Source organism: Pterocles gutturalis, unplaced genomic scaffold (genome assembly GCF_000699245.1).
Source record: "Pterocles gutturalis isolate BGI_N339 unplaced genomic scaffold, ASM69924v1 scaffold36886, whole genome shotgun sequence".
Classification (NCBI taxonomy): domain Eukaryota; kingdom Metazoa; phylum Chordata; class Aves; order Pterocliformes; family Pteroclidae; genus Pterocles; species Pterocles gutturalis.
This window is the reverse complement of record NW_010106715.1, coordinates 1284-12787: the sequence shown is the minus strand read 5'-3', so window position 1 is coordinate 12787 and position 11504 is coordinate 1284. Positions and strand designations below refer to the sequence as shown.

General features: G+C 42.4%; 1 protein-coding gene across 1 annotated transcript in view; it reads right to left on the bottom strand.

The window, feature by feature from the left end:
- LOC104472277 (multiple epidermal growth factor-like domains protein 6) overlaps positions 1 to 11394 on the bottom strand; it is a gene marked incomplete at its 5' end in the record, with an annotated part of 14659 nt that extends 3265 nt beyond the window's left edge. Inside the window, 7 exons of the mRNA XM_010087875.1 lie at positions 622 to 747; positions 1400 to 1528; positions 1843 to 1974; positions 4213 to 4341; positions 4989 to 5114; positions 5987 to 6115; positions 11263 to 11394. Coding sequence (XP_010086177.1) covers positions 622 to 747; positions 1400 to 1528; positions 1843 to 1974; positions 4213 to 4341; positions 4989 to 5114; positions 5987 to 6115; positions 11263 to 11394 — 903 coding nt within the window. The remainder of the gene's footprint in view (positions 1 to 621; positions 748 to 1399; positions 1529 to 1842; positions 1975 to 4212; positions 4342 to 4988; positions 5115 to 5986; positions 6116 to 11262) is intronic.
- Positions 11395 to 11504: the final 110 nt, after the last annotated feature.

Below are 11504 nucleotides of genomic sequence, written 5' to 3'. Positions count from 1 at the left end.
TTCCCTACAGGATAATTTTGTCACTTATTTTTATAACCTTGTTACAAAATAATTCTGCTCTTGTGGGCCAACCATTTCCCAAGCACACAACCCAAGTGTCTGCACTGCAAACAAGGGAATTTTGTTTGGATTAAATATTCCTGGACTATTGCTGAATCCCAGAAGCAGGTATAGGTGCCGCAGCTCCACTACCCTCATCCGCAGGGATTCTTCCTCCCTGGGGAAGCAAACCCAGAGCCGGACATACTTTTGCATTGGTCTGAAAAGGGTCACAAATGTTCATGTGTCACAACACATGGGCAATCAGATCCCTTCATGCTCATTTGCATCCTCTGGAGTTTTGCTGTGCTCTTCACCAGCGCACATTCTCCAAAGCTCAAGGCAAATGACATTTTACAGCTGACCCATAAACAGTTCTTCTATCGGTATATCAATGTAAATATTGATTAAATCAAGAGGTACAGCCTGTTTGACAAAGCTGTTGATAATCTGTAAGAGTAATTCGCTACAAACAATGTGTTCTTGGATACTGGCAAATGTCCTTTCACAGCTATGCTTAGACCAACAGGTCATGTTGGTTTAACCATACATAGTCCAGCCCTTAGAAAATGTTAGCCTTACCGATGTCACATTTGTCTCCAGTCTTCCCAGGTGGACAAAAACACTTCCCAGTCTCTGGATCACAAGGAGCATCTCCGCAGTCACACCGGCGCCGGCACCTCTCTCCAAACCAGCCCCTGTCGCAGCCTGACAGCGAGAGGCTTGTTTAGACGTACAATTGAATGGCAACAGGTACATTAAGCCAGAGTTGTTCCAGGATGTCTCAGCAGAAAGCCCATAAACTCTCCACTGAAGCTAGTGTAAATGCCAAGTTTAATGAAGAATGGAACACAGTGGAACAGGCATAATATTTATATGAATTCTCCTTATTTTGCATTCATCTAATCTAACCTATCAAAGGTATCTGTAAATCTGTCCCAGAAATGTAACTGGCACTTATTTTCATTTTTAATTAGAACTCTCTAGAAGAGCATTCCATAACACTCAACAGGTCTGACATGCACCTATTTAATAATCTTAGAGTTTAGAAGTAAATTTAAAAATCAGTAAAAAGAACTCATATTTAATAAACGACACGTGGAACTCATTGCTGCAAGACATCATGGAGACCAGGACTTTCAACGTATTAATCAGAACCAGATTAGTTAATTTATAAGGAAATGAGAACACCCAGCTATATAACAAGTAAATAATCCCACATTCAGTGTTTCAGGATATCCATAAAGCTCAAAATATAGAAGTTGCTCTCAATAAACAAATATTTGAGTAATGACATGGGGATTTTTGACTTTTGTTTTGTTTGTGTTTTTTTTCTTTTACATCAGAGGGGTGCAAGTACCTTTTTCACAGTGGACGCCTTGATAACCCAGAGGACAAATGCACTGTCCTGTCACCGCATCGCAGCTCGCTCCATTTTTACAGGCACATGCGTGAAGACAGCTTAGCCCATAAAATCCAAGGGGGCACCCTGAAAAATTAAAGAACCAAGTGAGGAAGGTTTATGAAGAAAAACATATGTTCCTTTGAAATCCTCTGTATTCTCAGCTACGTTCCCTGGGAGACAACAAAAATCATGTTTATCATTAACTCTAATAACGCCATGTTTTTTTAAACTTGTACCACCCCAGCATCAGAGATATCCAAGTTACTCATATCTGGAAGCAGCCAAGTGATCTGGGACACCTCAAAAATTTTAACTGAGCCAATGAGGCGTTTATGTGACTACTCTGAAGCCCACATCCCATCACTGTTGGAGAAGGCTGCCCAGGTGCCTGCACTTACTGTGCTCACAGGAGTGGCCGTAGTAACCCTCGGGGCACCGGCAGCAGCCCGTGAACCTGTCGCAGGTGCCGTTGTGCTGGCACAAGCAGTCCAAGCTGCAGCCAGACCCATACTTCCCTGGGAGACATTCTGCTAGCAGGACGTGGACAGAAAAACAGACAAAGAAAAGAAAAATCACTGGCCTCACCCAGAAAAGCTCTTCTGTGATAGCTTGCGTAGCTGAGATACTATGCCCATACAAGAACTTGCAGAGCCGAGGAGAACATTTGTTATGAAGACACAGCATTTCTGCACAACTACAGTGTATATACATACTTTGACGAGACATCTTTTGTATTATATAGATGTTCAAACAGCAATTTCCTTGTACTTTGTATAGCTTACCTTTTTTAAATTTGTCTCTTTATGTACACCACGTCTGGTAAAGCCACATAGAAGATACAATTTATGCCACTTACTATTTTTTTCCTATATCTACAGCAATATTTTCTTTTAGGCACTTAGAAAGTGTGAAAGAAAACATGAAGCTTTTCCTCCTCTGTGTTATCATTGGAGTTCACACTGTTCCAATTCCTAATAAAACCAGGAGGATCTCTTTTTCACACACAGCACCAGACTTTCCATGTATAATGAGATATCTGCTTTTACAGAACCGAACACGTCTCAACTTACAGAAAGCCAAGTCATGCAAAAGTGACTGTGCCAATATAATTAACCTAGGCATCATTTCTGCATAAGTTAACTTCCCGCTGTTGTGATAATTTGAGTCTGGGCAGACGGACTTAAATGAGCGTGGCTATCCAAATAATCAGATTCATAACTCCACAAATGTCAGACAAGACCTTTCAAGAACATCGTATCTAATCATTAGAAAAAGGATATCTGATTAGCTGTCTTTGATTTCTAGTCAAAACAGACTCAAAACCACACTGCTGTGGAAATCAAGACTCAAATTTCCAATAACTTGGCTGCCTCTGGCAAAAGATGAACAGTGAAGCTCTCTCCAGTGATTTATGTAACACACAGTTCTTTATGCCCTGAGTGAGTGTCTGCCCCCGCGCTTGACATCAGAAATGTTTTATCTCAGCACATCTGTAAGATACACCCATGATCCACTACTCCACATGGTGACACCTCTCTGACCCCACCGGGACCTTGCAGCCCAAGTCCAGCCTATGGGTGGTCTCAGAGATTTCAAGGAACAGACAAAGAGAGATGAACCCAGGCGGCCTCTGCACCATGAAGTTGGGCAGTTATTGGTAAACTGCCCTTTTTTAGTGCCTGCCCACAGTGGTATTCCCATTGTGAGTGGCTCCATGTAGTTAGCATCTCTCCTTTTCTCCCTGCTCCTTCTCTGCACACATGGATGCATGAAGAAGGTCTCTGAGTCTTCTCAGGCACAAAGTGAAATGATTGCACTAAAGAATTCTGCTAAAAAGTGCCATTTCTATATGACACTTTTATATTGGGACACTCCCCTATAGTGACCAGTTTTTCATAAAGATATTTACGGAGTTTGAGGTGGATATCCTATAGATGTCAGGGACAGAAAGGCTGCAAATGAAAGCCCTGGAGTGTGTTGGGGAGATTATGTCATGGCAGTTATCATGTAACAATCACATTACCTTGAACGTGAACTTGGAACTATTTATTTGACATCATACCAACAAACTCATGGTTTCCTGAACATATAAACCCGTAAGTATACAGGTATCTCTTCTCTGGAGAGATAAATTGGAACAGAAATGTGCAGTGACTTTTGACAGATGGACAGAAAGACATGGAAAAACTCTGTTCTGGGCTGGTAGGAAGGTTTCTGGAGTGAAAACTGATCTTATTCTGTTTAAGTGTGCTTTGTCTTGTGCATGGAAGAGCTGTCATGGAGAAATAAGGGCGAGATAGCAGGACGATCTCAATTGTCTTGGACAGATGTTGTCAGAACTGTACTAGAAGGGAAGTCAATACATGGAAAGTTCAACTGCAGTCCAGTGTCAAAAGGAAAATAATAACAAGAGAGAATGTAACAAGAGGAGGGAGATGTGGGCTTCTGCTGACCTCGGAGGAGCACATGAAAGAAGACACAAAACAACGTTCCCATGAACAAAAGAACACAAAAGTTGGACAGAAGAAGAAATAAGAGTCCATGCAAAGGGATTTATGTGAATTACAGAGCAGGACTTGTGAGCAAACTGTCTCTGAAAAAAAGACCTAAAGCTCTAACGAGGGGCAGTTCCATGTGAGAGAAGCTACAGAGATGAACGCAGCTGGGCGGGAGTCCCCTTAAGCAAAAGCTGTCCCCTTTTGTGTCTGTAGACACTGCAAACCCCTACTTGAATGTCCACATCCACTATCGTCAAAGCAGAAAATTACCCTTCTCACATGATCTTCCCATCCAGCCGAGCCCGCAAGTGCAGTTGCCATCCACGTGGTCACAGATACCGCCGTTCTGACAGGTACATGTCAGGTGGCAGTTGGGGCCATATTGTCCCTGGGGACACACTACAGAGAATTAACAAAGTTTGGAAAAAAAATAAATTAGCATCCCCAAAAAAAGGATGAGGGTGACAGGGAATAAACACAAACACATGCTCCCCACAGAGTATCCTAAGTGCCTGGTGTCTCCCAAGGGCTGTGGGATGCTCTGCTCCATGCTTATTAGACATTTCATCCAAACACTCTCTGTCTCACCATATGTTCTCATATGGCTTCACTCCACATTTGTTGCTCTTGCTCTCCTCCCTTTGTCCTATCTCTCAAGTCCTCCTCTCCAGCAAACACTCTCCCTTCCCTTTTTCAGCTCAAGCAATTTGCTTCTAAATTTAGCCCCATCCATCCACAGTGCCCTCACACTGCTCGTGTTGTGTGGGTCAAACTACCCTTCTCCCCATCGTTGTGTTCTGTTTGGACTGCAGTCTCTGAAAGGAGTCATGGAGCAAAGCGGTGAGGTGTGGGCAGGAGACGGGGGCAGATAAAGGCTGGGTGATGGAGCGGAGAGGGATGGGGGCTGAGCACAGCACACTGCAGTGTTATCAAGCAAAGGCGTTAGGAAACTCAGTTACAAACAATGTTTGGCACTGAGTGTTATTTGCTGGATGTTTTAAGTATGTCACCAACTGACGAGATGACCTCGGGTCCCGCTTTGTTACCTTGCTGACAGCCGGGTCCCATTTGGCCGGGAGGACAGGTACACTTGCCAGTCTGTGGGTCACACTGACCTTTACCACATGCACAGAACAGGGCGCAGTCCTTCCCATATCGGTTTTCAGGGCAAGCTGAAGGAAAGAGTCTTTTGTTAAACACCATGGGTATCCAATGCCAGTTTTCATTTTTAGCATAGGCGAGATTTTATAGGTAAAGTTGGCTTCATTTTTATTTCAGCTAACGTACTTCAAAGCAACAACTATGAATCCAAAACCCATCCAAAGTCATGACTGCTGCTTCCCTCTGAAGCTTTACCTCAGGTTATAAATGTGATCCATGGTTTCACATGGAACACTTCGCAGGTTTCCTCCCAAAAAGGTGAGTGTACAACTGAAACATCAGCTGCTCGTCCTTCCAGCTAAGGACATCTTTCCTTCCTTAACGTTGATGCTGTCCTAGGCTGAAAAGCAAACCTATAGGCTACTCAATGTTAAAGCATTGCCTTTCTGTGAATAAGCTGCAGAGAACCTTGAGATCATAGCTTTGGAAATAGCACAGAAACTCAACCACACAATTTAGCTCAAAAATAGGGAAGTAAGAGTAGGGTTGCCATGGAGTCTTTACCAGTCTTGCCATGACAAAACTTGATCTTTTTCCCATTTATTGAAACTAATGGCACCACAGCGTGAAGCAAAATATTGAGATAATTTCTCAACCTAGAAATTTTGGACAGGAAGAAGGAACTTGAACAGTTCATGCTAAGCTGGCTCTAGAAATAAATTTGGGCAAGCAGGTTGTAATCCTGGGATGACTGTCCTTGCTTCTACGCACGCAGAAGAGAAGGAAAATATTTTGCAAGAGATTTTTTACAAAGCTGGAATCCTGATTTACAATTCAAGAAGGAGGTAGCTGGGATCTGTCTGTTTTTCTACTGACAAGCTCTTATGCAGATTATTCTCTCTGCTGTTTTTTTGAAAGCGGAGGAACATGAATGTTGGCTTACTTTTACTACAGTCGGCTCCAATGAAACCAGGCACACAATCACAAGTTCCCGACACGGGGTCGCAATGGCCTCCATTCATGCATTTACAGGGTTTTTGGCAGTTTGAACCATAAGTACCTTTCGGACACCCTGTTTTAAAAGAACAAAACAGTGATTAGGCTATGTTGCTACTGGGCACATTGCATTTCATGTCATAAGTACTTTGTTGCTTTCAACCAAAATTAGATTTTCATTTTCTAACTCTATTTGCTTCTAGAGGGCCAGGAGTAGGCAATGACAAGCAGACGGTTGCCTCAGGCAATGCAGTCCCTGGGGCAGCAAGGCAGCGTGGACTTGCAGTGTCAAAGCCCTGGAGAGCTGGACCAACTGCTTCTGGCTCTACCTGCTCCTCATATGTGATGGTAGCAAGAAAAGCAAGGCCAGTTCTTCAGAGCTTTCCCAGATGTATTTCTCCTCCAGATCAACCTGTCCCCCCTTTCACTCCTATGGCAGGAAAGGAGAGATGGGGCCCCAGTCCCCCTTCCTTTGGGCAGCAACAGCCTGGCTTGTGCGTGATGGTGAGATGCCGTGAGCCATCTCAGCCCCTTTTAGCAGTTGTTTTAATCAATCAGTTACAGATCGTGGGGCAAGCCTCATCTTTTTTAAAAGTTTAAGTTGGAGAAAGTTTCTTTCCTCCATAATCTACTCTCACTCCAAACGGGAGCTTGCATTGCTCTGGCACATCTAGTGGGCTCTGTATGCAAATGACAGTAACATGAAAATTCAGAAGACACCTTCTGCCAAGATGGATACAGGAGAGGGATGCTTTAAATGCAAAGCCAGAAAATTACAGAATCACAGAATGTTAGAGATTGGAAGGGACCTCGAAAGATCATCTAGTCCAATCCCCCTGCCGGAGCAGGAACACCTAGATCAGATCACACAGGAACGCATCCAGGCGGGCTTTGAATGTCTCCAGAGAAGGAGACTCCACAACCTCTCTGGGCAGCCTGTTCCAGTGCTCTGTCACCCTCACCGTGAAGAAGTTTTTTCGTGTATTCAAGTGGAACCTCCTATGTTCCAGCTTGAACCCATTGCCCCTTGTCCTATCACTAGATGTCACAGAGAAGAGCCTGGCTCCATCCTCCTGACACTCACCCTTTACGTATTTATAAACATTGATTAGGTCACCCCTCAGTCTCCTCTTTTCCAGGCTAAAGAGACCCAGCTCCCTCAGCCTTTCCTCATAAGGGAGATGCTCCATTCCCTTCATCATAATTTTCTCTGAGAAAAAAACCAACAACCAAACCCAAACAAAGCAGCTGTATTTTGTACCAACCAGAAGAAACATTAGATCTGGATGGATTGCTGAGCCAGTGTTACATGGCCACAAGCTGTCCACTAAGAGGTTTTCCAGGTGGTAGGGAGTATTTCTGGTTTCTTTTTGGACACCTAATGTTGAAGGAATGCTGAATACAAGATCAGGAAAACAAAAATGCATTTGTCACACTTAGCTCATGTCTGCAAGATACTCTTTAGAGTGATGGAGGCTGCAACTGAGGAGAAGAGCCGGGCAGAGCTGCCAAGCACGTGCCTCTTTCTGCCAGGGCTGCCACCAGCCTGCCACCACCAAACTCTGGAGATGCAGGTTATTCTAGTTTTCCAGTGTACTGGAATGGGAAGAAGCTGGTGCTTTTAGAGCAACATGATCATCACTCAGCAGTCACACTAGTGCTACTGCTTCTCCGTGTCATTTCGTTGCTCCTTCCTTCTCTTCCCACAGCAAAAGGAAAGCCTATTGCTACTTTGGAAATCTGGTTGAATACATATTTGCACATCTCCAAGCAACAGATCTCTTGCAATCTGTGCATAAATTTATGTATTTTCTGTCTTTTCTGAAGGCATGAAAGCATGGTCTGAGTGACTGGAGAAATCTCTGGATTTTTTGAACTATTCATTAGAGAGGGAGAACTTATGGTGAAGCTTTAAAGGGATGCCTTTTAAAATAAAATTGAAAATTGGCTTCTGCTCAAAACAGGATAGCAGATCGTCAGGGCTAAACAGATACACACTTTTACAACACGCAGATACTCTCCCCAGCCCTTCCCAACCACAGTTTCTTCTCAATGAATACTTTGGCATCAGTGCTTCCATCTGTCAGCACAGAAAAACTGTTTCATGTGCAAACCCTGGCACCAAGGAGCAAGCCCTGCAACATCTATTTCATTTCCACCAAGACATGAAGGTAAGGACACACCCAGATCCAATGATTTAATTGGATTCTAACAGAGTTTCTCTTTTCCTCCTCCCTTCCTTTTGGTCATCATTTGGCTTTTCTCTTTTTCAGTTCTGTTTCCCACACTCCCAAACATGCTGCTTCTCCCTGGCAAAGCTTTCAGAGTTGTTCCTCCGCACAAGACAAGCAAGAGCTGTTCCATTACTGAAAGGGATGCAGCAATTTCCCCCTTAACAGTTTATTTACCCTTGCAGTATTTTATTTATTTTGGTTCAACAGGAAGCAGCACAAGCAGGGCAAACACATCAGCTGCAACATTCCCATGATTATTAACAAGGCCATCTCATCTGTTACTACTTTGCAGGAGAACTTCCATGCAGACAGCTAGAGCAATTTATCCTGCCATTTAAGCAGGCTCTGCCTTTATAAAGAGGGTTACCCTCTAACCACCAGTTATCTCATAAAGACATTTTCTAATTTAACAGTTTCCTGTGCATCTGACTTATGTTTTCCTGAGAATAGCAGGAGCAGAAGCCAGATTCCCAACTCGTTTCCTGATTTTTCCTTCTGGTTTGGGTGGATTTGCCATAACCAAGAGCTTGTAAGTCTTCATACCAACTACATACACTAGGGTTTTTCCTGACAATATTATTAACTGCATTGTAAAAAAAGGACTCTTGAAGCATTCTGTTATCTACAGCTTGAAGGGGAAGCTGGTGAGGTCTTTCTGGCTCAGGGTCCACTCATCCCAGTAAATGTAAGAGACGTAGTATGGGGTTTTTTTTAATCCATTACAACACTTCTCACTACTTTTTATTCATAACTTCACTCAAATAGATCTGCATGTCCACCGAGTTATGGACAGCTGATGGGAACCTTATTGCTAGTTTGTCTGCTTCCTCTGGACCCTGCCAAGAGACTGTTTCAGCTCTTTGCTCCAAAATTTGAGAACATGAAAGCCTCATTGCTCTTGGCTCCTGGAAATTTGACTTCCCAGCCAAGTACACCTTTTATAGATACTTTCTTCAACCTTTTTTCACAGTACTATAAATATAGCAATAGTTGCCAGAAACCATTTCCAGCAGCATCCAACCACATGTTGACTGGACTGAAGCCCGTTTCACATCTTTGGAAGCTGCTCCCTAGGCTGTTTTTAATATTACATTGAAAGCTTCTTCATCCTGGAGCAGCCCCAGCTCTCTGTAGTGAGGATGGCAGGAACATGGAGTATTCCCACCAAAGTCACGCTAGCTGTCCCTGGTTATCAGACAGTCACTTCAGAATTAGGTCCACGATCTCTCACACCACTGACATAAACCTAAAAATAACTCACACTCAAACTCTTTTCCTTCCATTTTTGTGTCTGTCTATGCAGTGGCCAGACTGGCACTGGGGAGAATAGAAGGAACCCTACATAGATTCAAGACAAATTTTATCTCTCTGTGAACCTCCACCATTCCACTATCTCTCCAAGAAATGTTCAACAAACTGTACTTATTAAGTGAGAATTTGCTGTGCAAGATACTGTGTATTTTTGGAATCTAAGAGAACGCAATGCCATGAAGGCTCACGTCTCATACGCTATAGGTTTAATCCTGCCTATGCAGAAGTCTGTGGCGAAATCCACTCTGAATGCAATGAAACACAGATTTCATTTTGTAAGTAATTTCTTTTATATCAGAACTTCAGTGTAATTATTAATCTTTTCAATTGTTAAATTCTGAAATAAAATCTTAAGGATCTAAGCAAGCTCGAGGACATTTACTATAATCTATAGAGATTTAGTACTACGTGTACAGGTAACGACTACTGAAAGATTGCTATGTAAAAGTAATAGGCTAACCATGATTAAGTCTTTTAAAATGATACTGTTAAATAGTTGATCTCTACTACTGCTCTGCTGTAATATTTATTATAATCTAATGTATAATGGATCCAGATGGCTCTAGCCTAGATGTTGACGGCCGGATTCCAATCTCTCACTTACAGTGAGAACTGATGTACAAAGGAGGACAGAATCAATCCTTACATTTACATTTATATTTCAAAGAATAACTTGTGATGACATGATGGTAATACAAGTGCCCATCGCTAAAAAAATGAGCCTCTTTCCTGCTTCTACTCAAGGAATGAAGCATGTGTTTAACCCTTACTAGAGCCATATATATTGCAGCTGGCCATATCCAAATTGTCACCCAAAAAAGCAAGCAAACCAAACAGAGCTGTGCTGGATTCCTAAGAAAGGAAAGTCAGCGTTTGCCAAGGAAAGACTGAGTTTGTACAACTACTTTTTTTTTTTTTTTTTTTTTTAAATCAGGCTATTACAAGCTATGGATTAAAAACAAAATTAAAGTTGTAAATAAAAAGGTAATTAACTGTCTCCTTTATTGGATGCTTTGGTATATGTTTCTTATCAGTTGCCACATTCCACCAGAAACAACTTCACAGACATCCTAAAATACCAGCATGAGGCACGTAGACCTGGGAATATTTTTTATGATGGAGTGTTCAGCCAATTGGCATTTTGTCCTTTATGCTAGTCACCATTTTTCAATCCAGAGTAACAATTTGTTTAATTTGATTGTTCCTCAGATGGCCCTACAACTTAAGTGACTTTATGAATCACGTAGATTTATTGCCAATTGCAGCTTGTTGTTTTCTAATAACCATTTGTCCCTACTTGAGCACATAGAGATTCCGGGAAGTATTTTGGCCTAGGTATTTGGAAGTGAAAGAGCTACACAATATCCAGGTGTATCTGAAGATGAGAGGTATAAATGTAGAGAATGATATTGATATTCTTCAGCGTGGCATTAAATTGTAAAGAATTTACCTAGTAAATGAATTTGGCTTTTTAAAAAAAAATTATCTTGATTTTAAAAAAAAATAATCCCTTGCAATAATAGAGGTATTTTTACTACTGTAAATTAACCCAACCTGTGCTCACTTTATCTCAATCAACTCTGAAGGTACTGACACAGATGAACTCAAAGCACCAGCACATGCTTTGACATAACTCAGTCCTCACTCAGAAAACAGGCGGCCCCAAAACAATACTCACGGAGGTTGCAGTGGGCCCCGTGGTACCCCGGGCGGCACGCGCAGTCGCCAGTCACCGGGTGACATTCCTCATTCTCGGCGGAGCACTGACATACTCGGTTACAGTTCTTACCGTACGTGCCTGGTGGACAGGCTTAGGGAAGAGGAAATGTAAACCAATAAATTAAATTTGTCTTGGTAAATATAGCACTCAAACAAAGAGCAAGCTCAAATTTATTAAATAAAATCCCTGCCTACAGAACG